At 40.2% G+C, this 21,335-nt stretch overlaps 1 protein-coding gene across 1 annotated transcript in view; it reads right to left on the reverse strand.

The window, feature by feature from the left end:
• Positions 1 to 21,123, reverse strand: part of golga7bb (golgin A7 family, member Bb) — a 38,891-nt gene extending 17,768 nt beyond the window's left edge. The window contains 2 exon segments of the mRNA XM_078273754.1: positions 20,921 to 20,970; positions 21,102 to 21,123. Coding sequence (XP_078129880.1) covers positions 20,921 to 20,970; positions 21,102 to 21,123 — 72 coding nt within the window.
• Between the last annotated feature and the right edge of the window lie 212 nt (positions 21,124 to 21,335).

Raw genomic sequence — 21,335 nt, forward strand, 5'->3', positions numbered from 1 at the left:
GATCACATTTCTGGAAGAGACGCTTACATGCACACACAAATATATCCACATATACCCGGCAGCACCCAACTCTTATGAATGGAAACAGAATCCAAAAATGAGATGGAAGAGCTTTAACAAAATGAGATATATGCAGAACTAATATTATTTGCCAGGATCCTGCTGCTTGCTCCAGATCGCTTGAAAAGATGCATATCTAATCACTTATTTTCATATGCATGTGTGTTTATTCCCCAATCAACATTCTCCAGTGTATTTTCTCTTCAAGGCTTTGAGTCGTACACCCAAACCACATCACGTAAACCTAAGCCTAAGGAACCTTGAGTCTTCAGCGGATTTTGTGTATTATATATAGGAAGTGGAACTAAAAATCTCTAAAGGCTGTAATGCTCATTACATACAAAAACGCTGGTCGACTATGATTCGGTATTTGGCCAAACCCCATAAATCTGGATTCGGTGCATCCCTACTATTGGACTGATGTTAAATCATAAGGTTGTTGTTTGTCATTTCCAAAAAGACCAATATTCATGTTTTCTGACAGACATCTTTGGTCAGTGTCTCCAAAAATGTTTCAAATAACTCATGAAAATGAAAATGTTTAATTATGAAAGTTTACTGATCTGTCACCATAGGTTAAGGTTTGGTTAGGTTTAGGCACAAAAACTATTTGGTTAAGGGTTAGGAAATCTTTGCCATCATGGTCGTCAAAGAAGATCTACTTGTTTTGGGTTTGGGGAAAAGAAACCCATGTTATCTGTTGGTAGGAAACAGGATGCATGGTGTCCCGAGTCAAAGCCACACACTTCCTCCCTCCCTAAGTTTTCTGCAGCAGTATGATGTCATGCTATATCTGCCATTGCTCCTGTCAGACAGACTAATTATTCACACGACAAAGAGAGGTCCTTTTCAGGTACATGTAAACGTAATATTTTGCCATGTTATGTTCGTGGTAATCTCAAAGCAGCTGAATCTGACAAGAATGCAATCATTGATTTTAGAGGTATCCGGTCATCTATGGAAGTCACTAAAGTCATTAGGATTTTACCACTAGGGACCATGAATGTCTGTACCCAATTTCATCCAATCCATCCAATAGTTGTTGAGATAATTCATTCATTTGAACAGACTGACATCGCCATCACCCAAGCCACGCTGCTAGCATTGCTAAGAAGGAAGTATATTTTAAGGCAGTGGTATAAAAAAGGAGCAGCTGGGATCTGTGGTAAAGTTGTAGCTTCAGCTAGTTACAGTAGTCTGTATTTATGTGTGTGTGTGTGTGTGTGTGTGTGTGTGTGTGTGTGTGTGTGTGTGTGTGTGTGTGTGTGTGTGTGTGTGTGTGTGTGTGTGCGTGCGTGTCGGGTTGTCACAGATAGTTATATTTGGTCACAAGATTGACACAGAAATGTATATACTGTATGGTTATTTGAGTGAAATAGGAAAGATATTGGGTCTTGGTTTTGGGTTGATTGTCTTTTGGGTTTCCAGCAGAAGCAAGCAGACTGAAGAAAATTACTGGGTTGTTACATTCAAACTTCCATCAAGGCTGAACATATGCATTCCTATTCATATTGAGAATGTAATGAAAGAAGATGCCTTCATATTACATCTCATTCTGGTCTTCAAGTGTGTCTGAATCTGCACTTCAGCAGAAAATAATAACTTTGCCACAGCCTTAAATTATCATAATGACCCATAGCACCACACACACACACACACACACACACACACACACACACACACACACACACACACACACACACACACACACACACGCACAGCCTTTTCACATTTCATACTTCATGAAAATATTTATTTCAGAAAAAACATTCTTGGTTTCCACTTCACTCCCAAAACTGCCAGTTTCTATTTGAAACTTGTGCTGTGAAAGATGGTGATACTGACCCCGCAATGAAAAAGTAAAAAAAGAACTAAAGAAAACACCAACTATTACTGAGGTTTCTCTGCTCTCATGTTCTTAGACTTGCAGTGTTAAGGTAGCATTAAGCAGAGTTTCTTGGTTAACAGAGTTTGGATGGGGGATATGTTTATGTTGCGAATTGTATGTTTTGTATGTTGTTAAAAAATTTCTGATAAAAAATAATATTTTCATCGCTTCACCTTGCCGTTGTCAAAGCCATAAGACTCCTATGACAAAAACAGTAATTTTACCTCCCAGAAAACAGGAGTTGCTGGTCTAGATTGGTTAGTTGGTTTGTGTTAGATGGCTCGTTCGAGAAGAACTGCACCTCGCCTGTAAAGTGGACGTGAGCAGGCGGCAGCAGCCAGGGGCGGAGACAAAAGGTTGCAGTCAAATCGGACAGTTTTCAGCCGTTTCCAGCAGCCTTCAGGCTGAACAGGAAGTCACATAAACACTCACATCACGTTAGGTCCGGTTCCGATTTCATAAAATGTTATCAGACCCATATATCAGCTTGTACACAGTCTCCAGTTGTTTTTATTAAGACAGAGCAGCTGTCAAGATGCTCTACATGTGATCTGTTGCTGATTTTAATTAACAACACACTGTAGATGATCCATAATCTGAACAGATTTAGTCTCTCTGACTTCTAAACGTAACTATCAGCCACACGTGTTCTGTACAGAGTGGCCAACTTAAGAAAACACATGCAAATAGACAAAACACAAGCAAATTAAGAAAACATCTTCATTAATTTGACAACACATGTGCAGCATTCAGCAAACGCACTGCAAATGCACACAACACAACCAAATACATAAATGCACTGCAAATAGACACAACACAACCAAACACATAAACACGCTGCAAATAAAAAAACGATGCAAAAAGAAAAGCACACAAACCCCAAAAACAAATGCAACAAAAAAACGCTGCATCCAGATTACACAACGGAAGTTCTCCAGACCTCTAGAGGGAGCAGCTAAGTGGAACAGCTTGATTTTCGAGAGAGAGAGAGAGAGAGAGAGAGAGAGAGAGAGAGAGAGAGAGAGAGACGGCAGGGCAAGTTCAATCTCAGAACGGTGTACACCGTTGTGAAACAGTGTGCAACTGCTTTGAGATCATAGACTGTAAATATGAAGTCTATGCTTGAGATATGTTTTCTCTCGTTTGGTGGGTGTGTCTCGGCTCAGGTCACAGGTGATACTCAATCAGTAGAGACGTCTGTAAACTCGTGGTAATAAAACATTTAAAACTGCATCAGCGTTTAACGTTGACGTTTGTTTAAGCCATATTACATGAGAGGGTTTAATTTCAAGGTCCGAAAGGCGCATCCTTGAAGTGTAGGCCTCCTCAAGTGTAATATTGTGATTATACAACAACGGTTACCAACAAAATAGGTGATCAATCTGTATTCATATTGTGGAGCAATTCGCTCTTGAAATACAAAAAAACAGACAGGATGTATAGTCCCTCCCTGTTTAGTAAACCAGCCGAATTACCGTGGGATTTATCACTCTGAATAAATCCCGCCTGCACATATAAACACAAAACTGCTTTGCTAACTCTATCGTGCTGTAATTAAGACATCTGCTGAACAAGTTATTGTATTCATTGGCATGATTGCAGTACTGTTTAGTTCAAAAACATCCAAAACACCAAAGTACGAAGACATAGGGACGCAAGCTTTTATTTTGAAAACTCGAAGCTCGGGGACGTCACCAGCCGGGAGGGCATGAGACGGGAACATAGACTGTGTATATGTATATATATATATATATATATATATATATATATATATTAATTTAATATAGCCTACAGTCTATGGACGGGAGGCATGAGATGGGAGTTCTCCAGGCTGCAGCCATACCCGACTCTAATAGAAAGGCAGAGCGCTCTCTCCCCGTGGGGTCGAAAATCAAGCTGTTCCACTTATCCTGCTCCCTCTAGAGGTCTGGAGAACTTCCGTTGTGTAATCTGGATGCAGTGTTTTTTTGTTGCATTTGTTTTCGGGGTTTGTGTGCTTTTCTTTTTGCAGCGCGTTTATGTATTTGGTTGTGTTGTGTGTATTTGCAGAGCATTTGCTGAATGCTGCACATGTGTCAAATTAATGAAGTTGTTTTCTTAATTTGCTTGTATTTTGTCTATTTGCTATATTTCTTAAGTTGCAGGGCGTTTGCCCCTGTCGGCCACCGTAGAATAAGCCTTTAAATCATACAAATAGCAGTTAAAATCCCTCCAATTCAAAATAAAAAAAAAAGTTTATATAAAACGTCATCATGTTGAGTCGATTCTGAACCAATCAGCTGTTAGATCAGCCGAGAGGCAGGCGTTTCCCAGCATGCCCTGGGTCCGCCTGAGTCTTGCAGTCGGTGAAAAGCAACTGCGCTGCCTGCGTCTCAAACCTGTGGCCGCCTTGATCTCGTGAGGTTATCGTTGCCCACGTGTGCATGACGTCAGAGCAAGTCGGGATCAAGTCGGACACAAATCTAACCGGCATGCATTGGGCAGCGATTGCCGGTGATCGATTCTGCACAGACCTCGAACCTCATCTCGAACGAGCCTATTGTTTGACTTTGTTGTTTTGAAAAGATTAGAAACCAACAAAACTAACAAACTAAGCGATCGAGGTAGCAGTAGACTCCCGTGTTCTGTGGGGTAAGCTGTTTTTGTCGAAGGAGTCTGGTGGCTTTGACGCGAGTGATATAACAGCTTCAGTTCCCTGTCGTAAAGGGCTGTTTGATAGCAGGGTAAAGTGGTGAAAAGTGGTTTTGCTGCTGCCCATGTCCAGAGCGGACCATTGCTTAGCTTCCATGTCGTACTTCTTTCTGCTTCTCCAAAATGGGGACGTGTCGACTGTCATCTACAATAGATAATACACTGACTATGGATAAGTACCTCATACAATGCCACTTCATAAGATCTAAACTCCCTTTCATGTATCTGTATGTGTGTTTGTTCACATTGGCGCATTAGATATTCAGAAATGAATGTACTGTGATCTTTGACATTCCCTCATAATAACACAAATATGTTTGAATGTTTGGTTGTCGTCATGAAAACTCTTGTCTTTGTGTGTGACTGTTCCATCCTGGAATGTTGTCTTGTCCCTCTTCTTGGCAATCAAATCAGAGCTGAAAAAGTTTAGAGTGGATTATATTTCCTGGGAGGTTTGCAGACTAAATGATTTCTGTTGGCGAGACATGAGCACTGGAGCAGATCTGTTTATGTAGTACAGCTTGTATGTGTCTTATAGTGTCATCAGCTTTTCTTTTGCATGCACATGCTACCTGTACAAGGCAGTGATGCATGAGATTTGTGTTCATGCGTACTGTGTTTTCTATCTTCAAGTGATCTGGGCATTGTGCCACAGCAAACACCCTTCTCCTATTGACTTAACCACAAGTTGAGAATCTCTCTCACACACAAATACACAGATACTGTCAGAGGAGCACATTGAAAGAGAGCTTGTTCTCTTCCAACATGAATGGAAATGAGAACTCTCTAACCAAAAAATATATCAACTTGGAATCTTTAAAAGCAAATAAACATCTTCTCAAATGCCTTCTAACATTTCGGATACCAAAGTCGAACTAAATAAGTTTTTTCAAGTCTGCATTTTGGATCTGTCTGCAACACATCCTCCATCTTTCATAAGTACAGGCTGGATTATGTTTGTTTGTGTGTCTGGTTGGCCTGTAAACAGTTGGTCTGGTCATGCAGGAATGTTGATATGTCCCTCTTGCTGGCAATCAAATCTGAATAGAAGACTTTTTTTATTTTAGAGCCAGCGGATGTTCTCGTTATCTCATCTGATTTTCTGATATATCTGCTGGCTGGTTAAATTTTGCATACCAGCTGGGATATTGGTTTGCTCCAGACACAAAGCAACTTTGTCATCGTAATTCACATGTCATTACAGGAAGAAACCTCTGAAAAGAAATGAAGAAGACATTTGGAAGAGAATAATCTGCTCATACTGACTAAAGAGCCATATTCACAGTCAAATAAAGGGGTTGATGAAAAGGATGAATAGATGGCAAGAAAGTAAGATGCTAATTATGAGATATATTAGAAAGAGAAAGGAGTGTGGGACGTCTGCATAGACGAGGAAGACCTGTGTTTTAGGAGTTACATAAAAGCGAAACAGTGAACATTTGAGTGCTTGTTTGAGGAATAAGAGAGAAGAGCTGGCTGCAGTTACGGCAGACAGATAAACCGAAGAGGCCGACATCTCCGTTCCCTGCTATGTTTTACGTGGGCCAAAACACAATCAGAAACTTCCTCTTTGTAAAAATCCATGACTGCTCTTTAATAGCTGCTGAAAAGTGGAAATTAGACACTAAAAAGGAAAATACCAAATGAACTGTATAATAATCCAACTGTATTATAACTATGTATTCATTCCAAGCCAGGCTAAAAATATTACAATGCAATTGAATAGGACAGCTGGAATGGCAGAGTGACACGCTGGAGGCAAAACAGATCTTCCTCTAATAAATTTCAGCTCAAGGGAGAGACATCAGCAGGATTTAGTTCCTCTGGGCTATCAGGCAGGGTTCGCAACAGAAGAAAAAATGAGGTAAGAGAGAGATAAAAACACAAATATAGAAAGATAGAGAGGATGTGATTTGTGTGCACGTAATCCCTTGTGAGCGACAATATTGTTAATTTAGCAGTGAGGAAGATCTCTTCCTCACTGCTAAATTAACAATATTGAAATGAAATGAAATTCCCCTGCCAGCTCAAGGTAGTTTACGGCTCCATGAGGAACTGACATCTTGCAAATTTTGTAGGAATAAATAAAGTAGATTAGGAGTAAAAATTATTTAAATGCTTTTGTCACAAACTGACCTCAGTTATTGGCATATAAATATTACTGTAGCGCTTGTTGCACATTGCACTGTGAAGGCATGGTTTATAAGCTCGGCATTCTCCCTTTAATAATGACACATGACAAGCAATCGTTATGACTCCATATTATGTGAGGCTCTCACAAATACTTTATATTGTTCCCACTTTAAAATGCAAACCCATTAAAGTGATGGTTCACAGGCTTTTCCCTGTCTTACTGAATAATTATATTCTCACTGTATGATGTGGTGACAACTGTGGTTTTTCAGTATTCCCACTGCCAGAGGGAAAGGGATGAGAGAAATGAGATGAGCCAACAGATTCTTGCCTAGATGGTTCATATGCACACGGCCGCACTGCCATATAAAGTCACATAAAGAGAATAACTGCCCCTCTCAGCTGAGAAACACACACACACACACACACACACACACACACACACACACACACACACACACACACACACACATTCACAAAGTTAACATGCAAGTCTTGGCTCGTCATTATTCAGTGCCTAATGTTTATCCAGCTTTAATCTGGAGCTTTGCAAAATCATAAAGCTAGATTTGTAAACAAGCTTAGAGTAGAGTAAAACCCCAAATCCACAAGGCTTGTTGTCTCACTATAGGTTCCAATTACATTTTTTTCCAATTGCTAAAACATAATTTTGCAAACTAGGCTGGTTTTAACAAAATACTTAACACAATTCACAAAACCACACACCCAAACTGCAAAATACCTCATATATCCTGCAAAGCACTGCAACCAAAACTACATACAGTGGGGAGAATAAGTATTTGATACACTGCCGATTTTGCAGGTTTTCCCACTTACAAAGCATGTAGAAGTCTGTAATTTTTATCATAGGTACTCTTCAACTGTGAGTGACGGAATCTAAAACAAAAATCCAGAAAATCACATTGTATGATTTTTAAGTAATTAATTTGCATTTTAGTATTTGATACTACAGAAAAGCAGAACTTAATATTTGGTACAGAAACCTTTATTTGCAATTACAGAGATCATACGTTTCCTGTAGTTCTTGACCAGGTTTGCACACACTGCAGCAGGGATTTTGGCCCACTGCTCCATACAGACCTTCTCCAGATCCTTCAGGTTTCAGGGCTGTCGCTGGGCAATACGGACTTTCAGCTCCCTCCAAAGATTTTCTATTGGGTTCAGGTCTGGAGACTGGCTAGGCCACTCCAGGACCTTGAGATGCTTCTTACGGAGCCACTCCTTAGTTGCTCTGGCTGTGTGTTTCGGGTCGTTGTCATGCTGGAAGACCCAGCCATGACTCATCTTCAATGCTCTTACTGAGGGAAGGCGTTTGTTGGCCAAGATCTCGCGATACATGGCCCCATCCATCCTCCCCTCAATACGGTGCAGTCATCCTGTCCCCTTTGCAGAAAAGCATCCCCAAAGAATGATTTTTCCACCTCCATGCTTCACAGTTGGGATGGTGTTCTTGGGGTTGTACTCATCCTTCTTCTTCCTCCAAACACGGCGAGTGTTTAGACCAAAAAGCTCTATTTTTGTCTCATCAGACCACATGACCTTCTCCCATTCCTCCTCTGGATCATCCAGATGATCATTGGCAAACTTCAGACGGGCCTGGACATGCGCTGCAGGATTTTAATCTATGACGGCATAGTATGTTACTAATGGTTTTCTTTGAGACTGTGGTCCCAGCTCTCTTCAGGTCATTGACCAGGTCCTGCCGTGTAGTTCTGGGCTGATCCGTCACCTTCCTCATGATCATTGATGCCCCACGAGGTGAGATCTTGCATGGAGCCCCAGACCGAGGGAGCTTGACCGTCATCTTGAACTTCTTCCATTTTCTAATAATTGCGCCAACAGTTGTTGCTTTCTCACCAAGCTGCTTGCCTATTGTCCTGTAGCCCATCCCAGCCTTGTGCAGGTCTACAATTTTATCCCTGATGTCTTTACACAGCTCTCTGGTCTTGGCCATTGTGGAGAGGTTGGAGTCTGTTTGATTGAGTGTGTGGACAGGTGTCTTTTATACAGGTAACAAGTTCAAACAGGTGCAGTTAATACAGGTAATGAGTGGAGAACAGGGGAGCTTCTTAAAGAAAAACTAACAGGTCTGTGAGAGCCGGAATTCTTACTGGTTGGTAGGTGATCAAATACTTATGTCATGCAATAAAATGAATGGAATTTAAAACAAAAAAATTTTTGTTTTAGATTCCGTCTCTTGTTGGAAGTCACAGTTGAAGTGTACCTATGATAAAAATTACAGACCTCTACATGCTTTGTAAGTAGGAAAACCTGCAAAATCGGTAGTGTATCAAATACTTGTTCTCCCCACTGTATAGCATTATCAAAATCAAACTTTTGCACCAAATGGCACACACTTCATTCATATTACCAGATTTTTGTCTAACCTGTTGGGCATAATGAAAAGCACTCTCATCTTACTTTACCATAATACTAAAATAGTTCAAATTGTAGAAAATTCTTCAGATTGTTCATAAGCACAGAAATATTTGCAGATACACACACATGCTGTTGTATTTATATATTTCTTTTCACCAAACAAGTCAGTGCATTATATGCACAGCAGATATACAGTATTTACATTGGACTGAACAAAAATATGCTCAAAAAGAAAATTGCAGAACAAATGTGCAGAAAAAATATATATAAAAAATAAAAAAGGCATCATAGTGCTTACTTCCTGATTGAAGTGGTAACAATTAATCATTGAGATGTTTGGCCAGGTGGCACATATATTGGCCATTAGCTCATGTAGTGTCATTTTGAATGGCAGTGTTTTGAAATGGCAAACATGTGACTTTATGTCAGATTGTTGTGTGTTATGCAGAGAACCGTGTTCAGTGCATTTAAAAAGTGCCATTTTGAATTGCAAAATGTGTGTACAGCAGAAAATGTGTTTAGACTTTTGGAGACTTGAGAAGAGGTTTTGCTCTCTGTGTCAGTTTAAATAATTGTGCTATGCGTGTCGTTTTAATGTGTTAGCAATTGGAAAAAAAACTGTAAATGATGACCTCGCTATAGCTATGTTCAGAAAACAGCTCTGTAAAATGGTCGACAGGTCTCTCAACTCCTGCAGGTTTAAGATGGGCACATGTGGAAAGGCTTTAATAGCAGAGAAAACATCCCGGTCTGCTCACATAGCTTCCCCCTGAGCTAGTGGAATTCACAGCATGCTTACATACGTATATGTCTGGTTAGTTGCCATGGTTTCTCTCACCTTAGCGCCTGCTACTGTGTCTTGTAAAAAATAGTCCAGAAACTAGAAGTTATTACTGAGGCATGAGGAGATTTTTCCTTTTAAAAATATTTCATATTGCAGTGGAAATATATTTATGAATAATCAATGAGTTCACTTTCTCAGAAAAACATTCACTTGGGTGTTGCTCTGCAACCTTATGTTCTTGCCTTACCTGTCTTTTTGTCTATTATGTTACACTATTTTCAGCACTGTTTCATTTGAGCCATAAAAACTAAAATAAATGTTTTGTGTCTGCTCTGTCTTTGCACGTATAGTGCCGTTTGATAAGATGCTCCCTCAGAGCCAAGCATTAAAGCTACCGTGCATGATTATTAAACAGCAGGCATGGGCTCACAAAAAGCCATATTAATGGCTTTAATGCAATGATGTGATTTCATGCTCTGGTTGGGAGAGTTTTTAAGTGCTAATTGAGGATTCCGCTAAATTTGCTTTTTTACATGGTGATGTCGGCTAAATCTGCTTTTTATTTACAAAGCCGTGCAATCTGAAGAAGCGGTTTTGAATTTTTGTGCCATTTGTTCTGGATCAGAGAACTGAATTTATTAATAGTTAGTTTCAGAAAACAAGAAATAAAGGTGGAGAAAGATTTGTGATACATAGGCCAACAAAATACAGCTTGATACACTGTTACTTTATCAATATTAACAGTTTTCCTCATATCTTAGTTTTTATACAATGATCAAAAACAAATATGAATAATTTCAATAGAGCTGAGTTTCCATGAACGCTACATCTATCATGTTCTGTCCGCTGGTATTAACCCAGATTATGCTAAGCAGTATTGATTAGAGGAAGTGAGTCAATTATACAGACACACACACAAAGACACACACACATACACACAGCTCCACTTGCAGAGAAGTGAAAACATGACAGGAAAAAGGGCCTTATTCCTATAATGAAGAGAGAGGGTCCTGCCAGGAGGCAGATGACACTGCATTAGTCTTCACAGCCAGGAAGGAGAGATGGTGGAGAAAGAGAGAGAGAGAGAGAGAGAGAAAAAAAGAGAAGACTGTTCTTCTTACATAATAGGTGATTTTAAGAGGTTTGAGACTCCCATGTCCAGTCCATTTTAAATGGATGTTGGGGTTAGTAGACGACACAAAAACTGAAATAAAAGAGTTCTCACTCGGTTGATGACAGTCATGGCTTTAAGACATTTTGTGTACATAGACCTTCTGTCCTGATATGGTGCAATGAAAATATTGGCAGCGCACACAGCACACAGTGAAACACCAGACACAAAAGGTTGATTTGTTAAACATACAGAATTTATGAGCTTTCAGGACTTTGCACAGTAAAGCCCTGTCATTGATACTGACAGCAACGAGTGTGAAAGCTGTTGGATTGAGCCCCAAGATAGAGTGCTCTGTACTGTAGTGGAGTGTAATGATACCACCACCAGCAGTCGTCCCACTGAGAGAAGAAAAATGAGCCTGTCAGGAGAAAGAAAAGAAAAGAAAAAGACAGAAAAAAACTCAAAAATCCCCCCTCAAAATTCTGATGTGCTGTTTGGCTGTAGATCTGCTTTTCGCAGCCAAGTCTCTGCATAGATTAAAATTAACTTATTCCATCAAACATCCAGCGAAGCAGCCTGCCAGTTATCTGGCTGCTGTTTGTTTACAAGGTGGAAGGATCCAGTTCCTTCTGAATGAGGACTAAGAGCATACAACAAGAAACACCAGGTGCAGAACTGGTAGAACAGAAGACATTTTTATTACTGTCACGGTAATGTTCATTTTACTAAATGAGCCTCATAATTGCAAGTAATCAGTTTTCAGAGAAATAGACTAATGCACGTCTCCTACATTAAATCAGACAGTAACACCGCTCTCACTCTTACCATATGAAAATGACTGTAATCATAAATGAAAGTGAGGGTTTGGGTCATATGCCAAGTGTGCCAGAATTTCAGGCTGTTGGGAAGCTTATTTCTTGCTGTGGCTGAAATACAGAAAAGGCTGGTGGAGTTTATAGTAGAAGGTAAGATGAAGCCAGCCAGTTTCCTGCCTTCAGATGGTAGAGCAGATGGCGAGGGCCGATGAAACAGCCTGTCATCCAACTCTACATCAGAAGCACTCACTTCCTCGTCATTTAGTGGTAGGAGGTACGACACTTCTTACTTACAGTGTAAGGTGTTTAAAAATGCACACAAAAACATATGATACCAGTCAAGGTCTGTTTGCTTCATAAAGCACCAGGCATGATCATTTAATTCTGGCAGGAATAAGGAATTCCCTTCCACTGTTTTAGAGGTATCAAGGTAATTTTACATTGTAAGAAAGAGTCGCACCTCAGATCCAGGGTCCAGGTCAGCCAAGGAGGCCAAAGATCAACTGTGTCCACTGCCCCCTCTAGTGGACATCCACAGTTAAAGGTAGAGTAATGAAAAGTGTATGCCTTTTCCTTAGACACTAAAATTTAGAGCTGTGGTTTGCATGTTTGTTTAAAAGAGAAACTTTTTGAGATTGATTATCTGATACACAATATATGTAATTATTTTTCAATGCATTAGTATTTGGGAAATGAGCAACAAGAGCGAACTTGAGACTAATAACGGAAAGAACAGAAAGGCTCATATTATTCTATCATCCGGGCAAAACTAGAGAAGGAACTTAATATATCCAACAGGATTGTTTTTGTCTGTTTTTAATAAACTGCCATCTTCTGTTTCAGCGCCACAATTAATGTTTTAATGATTTAATCGAAACATACATATTAAACAATTAAAGGGAAACTGAGGGGAAATGGTGGAGCATATGAGCCAGGGATACTGAATACTTTGTTTGACAAGTGAGCAAATTTGTGTTATCAAACTTGTTCCGAAAGGAACCTGGGTGTGGTAGATGTTTTACTTTTGTTCTGTTGTACATCAGTATGGCAAGATACTACTCAGCCCTGAGAAAGCTCTTATCAAATCAGGAGAATCATCTGGAGAAAACAACAAACAAATCCTCATCCAACTCTTATCTTATCTAAGATAATTGGGAAAACATTATGAACCAAAGATGACAAGTACAAAACCAGCAGCTTCCGACAGCTTGCAGGCTTTTTAAAATGAAATAATGAACACTGAATGTCAAGCCTTAGTACACACACGCATGCACGCACGCACGCACGCACGCACGCACGCACGCACGCACGCACGCACACACACACACACACACACACACACACACACACAGGAATGATTGAATAAGTGCACACAATAATGCACACATAAACACCCGCAAAGACTCCCACACACAGGGTTTCTACAGATACTTGGAATCAGCCACACAGAGCAGAACCCTGCCCACTTCTTCCCAGAACTGCTGGCTACTTTATTTGAGCTTAATCAGAGGAGCTGAAGTGTGTGAGAGAGAAAGAGGCGGACATGCATTAACATTAACGGTAATTTCAGTCATTTTGTATCATTAAAAACCTCTTCAAGACACAATAATAATTTAGCAGAAAGCTTCCCCTAATCATATGAAATCAATTCTCACAGGGCACAAATGTAAAGAAACATGATAAGACGTGAATTCAGTTTTCTCCTCTGCTGTCTTTCCTTCTTTCTCTCCCTGGAGTGCAATTTGGAGAGATATTCTTCTTCCCTTGTTTCTCCTCATGTGCTGCCTGTCCCTCTCTATCTCCCCAGTCATCTTGCTGTCTCTGCCAGTCTTCTGTTGCTTTGAAGTGCTTTGTGCTTTCCAGACTCAGACAGCCTTCCTTCCCTGTGCTGAGCTCTGGCCCATACAAGGAAGTGCCAAACGCCAAAAAACAAATGCTGCTAATTACAGCAGTGTATATGTGTAGCTACACATGTGTATGTTCATCAAAACATGTTCATCATAAGTCTAATTCAGTCAATTCTGTCATGTCTTCTTGTGTCACTGCTTGTGATTCCTGGATCATCATAGAAATGTATTTAACATTCTTTCTTAGTATGTCATATTTGTCTTTTTTTTCCTGCGGTGGCTCTAGTATAATGATCCATAAACTTGGCCGTCTTACTGCCACAGTCTACCCAATGAGCTACACAGGGTGGCCCCAGACCAGATCACAGAATTTCTTGGCTCAAGTACCTTTAATCAACCAGTAATTTTCCAAACTGTAAGAGTGCCAATCCCATATTATTTTTAGAGCCCACCTGGGTCTTGGACTCAGGAAATTATTCCTTCTTCTCTTCTCTGACTCAAAGGAATATGAGCTCTAACTGTCCTCCAAATGTCCCATCACCTCCCAACAGTGATGGAGACAAACTAACGAGCTCGTCAGCCATCAGCAGAAATCCATATGATGTTTTCAGGGGAGTTAAGGGGGGGAGGTGTGAACACAGAAGTAATGAGAGGGTGAGAGTAGCAACAAAGGGAACTATTGTGAGGAGGAGACTGATTTGTGTTTTGGCAGCAAAGTGTCAGCATCCACGTGTCAGAAAAGATGGTTTGCATTTGATGGACAAGAGGAGCAGGATTATGCATACAAACTGTGGGATGGTTTGACTGTTAGATCCAACACTGAGACCATTTCATGTGTAAGCACAGACACATACAGTCCCTAATAAATGTGTCTTGGATCTTGCAGAATATGAAAAGGGGTTATTGAATGTGGTTCTGTAGCTGTGCAGGGGTTCACATTTGCCAAGACTCCACTTTAAAGTGAAAGAATGAGTTTTTATAGAAGCCAATGCTCCGTTTCCAGCAGTGATGATCGATCTAATCAATGAAGTTTTCCAGACAGTTGTCAGAATCGACTTTTTGAGTTTGAGCAAATGCAAAACAAGCAAATGTATTTCTGGTTTATTTCCAGGTAGAGAAATGCTAGCCTTGATTTATTAATGGCTATATTTGGTTCTGAACATATGAAATTCTGTAAAGACAGGACAAAGTTGTTACTGTATGTTCATAGCTCCACAGTACCATGGCTAATGTATAATATACCGCATCCAATGGAAACAATTAGTGCAATAAAAAAAACATACATACAGCATTACAGCCGTCGGGTACAGGAAGGGAGGAGTCTGTTTGGAAATTAAAGCTGTCAAATGGCACAAAGTGTAACCAGACTGCAGCAATAATCAGAACAGTGACCCAGGAAACAAATGTGGAGACGGAGACAATCACAGGATGAGGTCAGGAATGAAGGTGAAGAGAAAGATCAAGTGAGCGCTTCACCACCTGACAAAAGAAAAGGACAGAGAGAGTATCTGTCAGCACCCAGAGTGGACCTGAATAAATGGAGGAAGGAGAACAGCGTTCTTGTAACTCAAAGCCTGTCCTCAAAACTGCTGTCACGAGAAGGAAAATTGTGCTGTCACTAAAAAGAAAGAGAGAATGAAGGAATAGACCCAAAGGATACAGAGTCTAATAGCTCTTGCTTGTAGTAGATGAAACTGAAACCATTCCCCATCTGGATGGATTTAGATTAATTACAGTAAGTATGGAGTTTAGCCTGCTAATCTAAAATGACACAGCACAGAGAGAGAGAGAGAGAGAGAAAGGAATTCTTAAACTTTTGTCTGGGAAATGCCAACATTGCCACAATAAAAGCTATATTGTAATTCCATCCAAAAACAGCTCATTTTGTATGATCGTTGGCACTTTAAAGGGTCTGTATCTACTGTAGAAGAAACCACAGCTGCTCAGGTTGTTTTCTCACCTCGCTAAGACAGGTCTGTTTACAACCAGGACATCTGGCTCACACACATTACAGCTGGCAGCTCTTTCTCTACATCTACACACTCTGTTCTCTATGGGCACACTGTGGTGACTTTCGTGACTGTAGGGACAGAACATCATACAGCGTGGGGGTCATGTTAAATCAACGCACATACAATACATACACAGAAAGATTTTCATGCAATCAAAAACACAGACTTTCTTGCCAAGATAAATTGTATTCATTATTTTTTAGGTGGTTATTCTTTGTGTTCCCGACTTATTCAGGTCACCCATGATGTAGATCAAAATGAGTGGGGGAAAGGAAAATGTTAGTGTGTCTGTCTGTATGAGTATCTGTGCTTGCCCACAAAAAAAGGCAATCATACCTTGACAGCGGGCAGTATGAGTCACAGGACACATTACGGTATCAAATCCTTGTTACTAACATATACAATAAAAATAAATAAATAAATATGTGAATGCAATATGTATAGAAAGCTTGGTGTAGCAATAATTCTCAAACTGGGTGAAGACCTGCAATAGACAGACCACTGATCAGCCACTCGGAGGGCATCATAAAAATCAAGATCTTGTCAAATTTCCTGAAAAAACTCTAATATGAAATGCCGATTTCTGTTGGTTTATGTTTAAGTTTAGGCAATTTTGACAACAACAAACCTCTAGTTAAAGGTTTTTAACTGATTTTTGTTTTGCCCGCTTGGGGGCAGCGAAACTAAGTTGTGAACACACCATTGACATACGTATCACCTTTAAAGTTGCTATGTTAGCAAAAAGCAGTATTTGGAGTCCAATACTCACTCTCTTTTAGCTCTGTTTTTGGTCTCTAGCAACTCCTGAGGTAAATATCTGACTCTTTAGCTGCTAAACTACTGCTATGTTCACCGGCTAGTCGCTAACTGTGTCTGTCTGCCTGCTGTGGACGAAAACGAGCAAAAACAGTAAAGTTGCGGGTCGGGCAGCTAAACTATGTTCCTAAACTCGCTATAAAGCTCTGTAAAGCCACAGGGGAGCTGTAGATTCAGATGATATTTCTCTGTTCATCACTATGAACAATTACACATTCCATAATTGTTGTTATTGCCAAAATGTTAACTTAAAGTGGCTATCAATATTTTTGTAATAATTTGGTTATGGTTTGGGAATTGTTTTGGTCATTGTAAAAAAAGAAGAAAAAAAAAGAAAAATAAACTTAATTTGTAGTTTCTATTTTATATGTAGTTTCCTTAGGGGCCTATATGACAGACGTATATATCTGAATGAGGCGGGGTGTCAGGTCATTGAATGGAAAAGTTTAAGAACCCATGATGAACTTTATTGCTTTTTCACACTTGACACAAATAGACCTTTCCGCGCTGCTGAATTTACCCAAAGATCATCTGAACAGTGCAATAATGTTTCAAGTTCTCCTTATTACACATTTTTGCACCTGTGAAATTGGTTGGGTTGGTGTAGATTACCTTGAATGAGACTTCAGTGCGCAGAGCAGCAGGCAGTGCCCTGGAACCAGCCCAACACATGCCTGTCTAATGGCTGTGATATGTGAGTGGGACAGAGCACGCTCTGCACACTGTGCCTCATTGATGAAGACGGGAAGATTTTCCTCTGACCAGGCATGGAATAACCAGGTGGTCTGCCCTTGACATTTTTCATCTGTGCAAATTGGTATGTGTGGGGTAAATGTGCATGAGAGAGAGACACTGTGAGTAAGTGAGAGAGAGAGAACGAGGAGAGAATTATGCTTTTCCTATTCCAAAGTTTGTATTGTCCAAAACTAGCATAGGTGTATGGTAACCAGACTGGAAGAGGACAGATGAAGTGGTTTGGAACAGTGGCCTCGCTGCCAATATGAGACTGCTGTCCTTCCATTAACACAGTACAGTAGCATGTCTGCCCACTGGATTAGTGAAAAGCACCATTGTACTTAACAATTAACTAGTTTGTTCTTACCTTCATTTATCTGGGCAGAGTTTGTTCAGGACACATGGTCTTACGCAATATATCACATTCTTTCAGTTATGCCCAGTTCACTTGTACTTCAGTCGTCTACTGCTGCTGGCCTCTAACTGCTCCAATTATGTGCTTTGCTCAAGAACAGCTAAAATATACAGTAGTTGCTATGGAAAAACATTAGTAATGGATTAATCCCAGTCTACGTTGCCCACTGTCTAAATAATGTGCATATTATTTTTACTACCCACCCATTAGACTTCTGTAATATTACAAAGTTGGTAACATATGTATTAACTGTTTATACAAGTGTACAAATCATTCACAGGTCGATTTAAAACATTTATAAATGTTCAAATATCAAATGTATCAAATACTGAAGACATACAGTATGACTATATATTTACAACTATATTATTGTGTGAGTGTGTTATGAAACATTCCTTAACTGTTTATAGACCACTTATAAATGCTTCAAAGGTTATAGTTGTTAACAAAGACAATAAACACTGCATTTACAAAGAAAATTACATCCAGCTATCGCTCCTTTTGAGTTTGAATGAACTTGTTATTTTTGGACAAAAGCATCTGCCAAATACATGTAATGTAGTTTATTAATGGTGTATGTGCTGCTTGTAAATGCTAAACAAGAGGGGGTTAAAATAAAGTATTTCAGCCAACCTAAACTTGCTGTTTTGTCTGCCTGAGATACAAATGACTCAGATTTTTAATGAGATTCATTTCATTGTTATCTTAAACTCGAATGACCCTGAGTGCTGTCACTGGGTCCATAAAATTGATTACTGGAGAACGTCCACAATGTTTTATTGCGATGCCACCATAAAAGAAGCCCTTATGCACTTGTTTTGATATTTGTGTCAGAATTGTTCCCATTGATAAATGTGGAAGGTCTGTGAAAATAACCTTGTGAATGGCTCTTTTGCAGATGACAATTTAAATAAACTACTCATAAAACAGCACAGGAGAAAATAGAAATATGCAGTTACACAATGTCGCTGGCCTGAGCAATGTATCAAACAACTTCCAAGATGTTCACGAAATCTATTACAATAAATACTTGGTTAAGTGATGCTAAAGTTTGAGCCAAGTTTGTTAAACCTCATGAAACATATTTGTTATATCAGTTACATTTAGATGGTGTCTCTTGTTACAGCTCATTTAAGAGAGAGACCCTTATGAACTTTCTTGCCGTGGAATGCCAGGCTCCAGGTGCACAGACGACTATACGTCTCTGGACAATCAACAAATATATTATACAAAAAAAATCTCTCTCTCTCTAAACTGTCATGTGTGTTTGGCTTTTAGAAGGCCAGTGAGTTAGATGGAGACCTTTTTAAAAGTTTCAAAATAACGACTGCTGAAGGCTAACATTAATGCCAAGACGTTTTCTCTCATCAGCCAAAAAATGTTATCATGCGATCTTTCACTAAGATATGTGAAAATCCTTCCCTGTTTGTAGAAACTCCTATCTCTCTATTTCTCAACAGAGGTGAGGTCCAATCCTTAACTGATGACCCCAGCCATTACAGAGATGAGCGGAGAGGGCATGTGGATACATACACACACACACACACACACACACACACACACACACACACACACACACACACACACACACACACACAAAGACAAAGATGAAGAGATAGTGTGAAGAGGAGAAATGGGTTCCCACTGTCCTCGCTGACATATTTGGGATTATATGTTGAAACACAAGCAGATGGAGCGATAAACACGCACATACACACAAACAGATCAAGTGACAGGAAAGTGTTTAACAAGGAAGTCCACAACTCATAAATCACAGCAGATTTTGCACTAATGTCCAAAACGCACAACTCACACACACTTGGGTTCACATTACGATCAGTAACACTTGGAACACCACCAACGACTAAGAGCTGTGCTAAAATACTCAGCCATACAGTAGCTCACATACAGGTTGTGAGTCAAATGGATGGGGTCAAAGAGGAACCTGGAGAGCTTCAAAATAGTCAACATCCTTTATTTAAATAAATCAGCGTTTCAAAAAGCCCCACATTTATTTATTCTACATATCCAATTATGTGAATGTAGCTGGAATTGCTGGGGCTCAGCCTGACCTGTGGTTGCTTTGAGCATTTAACTTTAGGTTCACTCCCCTCCTACAGTGAGGTTTCACTGCCTGGCACTCGCCGAGCCTGTGTTGAATCTTAAAAACTAAATTAAATCTCTACTTTAAACCGATCCCTTCCCATTTTCTTAAAAATACACAGATCAAATAGTAAAAAACGTTACAGGGGAAAGGTTACTATCAACGTTGTCCAGCTTGTAATTAAGTTAGTGAAATAAGTCAATAAAACAATAAGAGTTTCTGCTTTTTGACGGGTAAAGTGGACTAAATGCGCCACGGCTATGCTTTGTCTGTGAAAAATAATTTTCTTTAGAGGGATGTACTTTCGTCGCCATTGTTCTTTTAACCTTTTTCACCTTCTCTCCTGTTCTCCTCACCCATCTCATTTCCTGTCACAAACGTGGATATAATCGAGATCCCAGGATCAAACATTCGTCGAAGTGCTGCTTGAGATGTGCTGACTGACGAGACTGAAGCTGACACTTACATACCCCAGTTGGAGGAAACACATTTTTCCCATGTAGAGATATTCAACTGGATATACAAGCGTGCTCACGCTTACACACATGTACCAATTGTGTGAATTCTAGCACAGTGGTAGCAAGTTTTACCCAAATGCTGACGAGAGCCATCATACCTGGTCTGTTGGAAGTACAGTCTGCTGCTGCTTGTGTTTATAAGTACGTGTACGTGTATGTCACAAGACTAAGAGAGGGTCTCCCATCACTCAAAGGTTTTTTACTGGAAGCTGACTAGATATTGGCCACACACACATACACACACACTGAAAAAAAAACTCTGCCCCAGTTTTGGTATCCCTTTCTCCTCTCTGTCTCTTTACATTGGGTTCCATGACGGTGATCTGGTCAAAGCGCCTTTACAAAGACTGAGGGAAGCGATTGGGAGAAGCTGAAGCCAGTTGTAAGGGTTTAAGTTGACATTGAAAGGAGGTGTGTGTGTGTGTGTGTGTGTGTGTGTGTGTGTGTGTGTGTGTGTGTGTGTGTGTGTGTGTGTGTGTGTGTGTGTGTGTGTGTGTGTCTGTGTCTGTCTCTGGGCCTGAGTGTGTGTGGCGGGCAGGCAGAGGGAGGAGAAATTGTCACATTGTCTGATTGTGTGACTGAATGTACCTTCTGACCCTGTGTGCTGGCCTTGACGTCTAAAGGAGAAGCATACAGGACTGGAACAAGAACAGAAGCAGGAGTGAAGATGGAAACAGAACACGAGCAAAGTATCAAGCAAAAAATACTTGAGGCGATAGTGAGGGTCAAAGACAGGAGAGAGCAAACACTTGTCAGCATATCTCTTCACCACTGCCCGCTGTGACAGGCATCTACGGGTTTAACACTATGTGACTGTGGTGCTAAAGTCATCACATTTCAGCAACTACGTGCAATAGTCCCTACTGACGAAGTCATTCCTTGCCCAAGGCTCAGTGAACAAGCTGAGCTGAGGCAGAAATCCGTCATAGCGTATAATCCTGATATTTCCTGGTGGCACTCTAGCTGCCAGTTTTTGTGCAAGTCTGTGACATTCCTGGAGAAG

The sequence above is a fragment of the Sander vitreus genome, chromosome 17, assembly GCF_031162955.1.
Source record: "Sander vitreus isolate 19-12246 chromosome 17, sanVit1, whole genome shotgun sequence".
Lineage (NCBI taxonomy): Eukaryota > Metazoa > Chordata > Actinopteri > Perciformes > Percidae > Sander > Sander vitreus.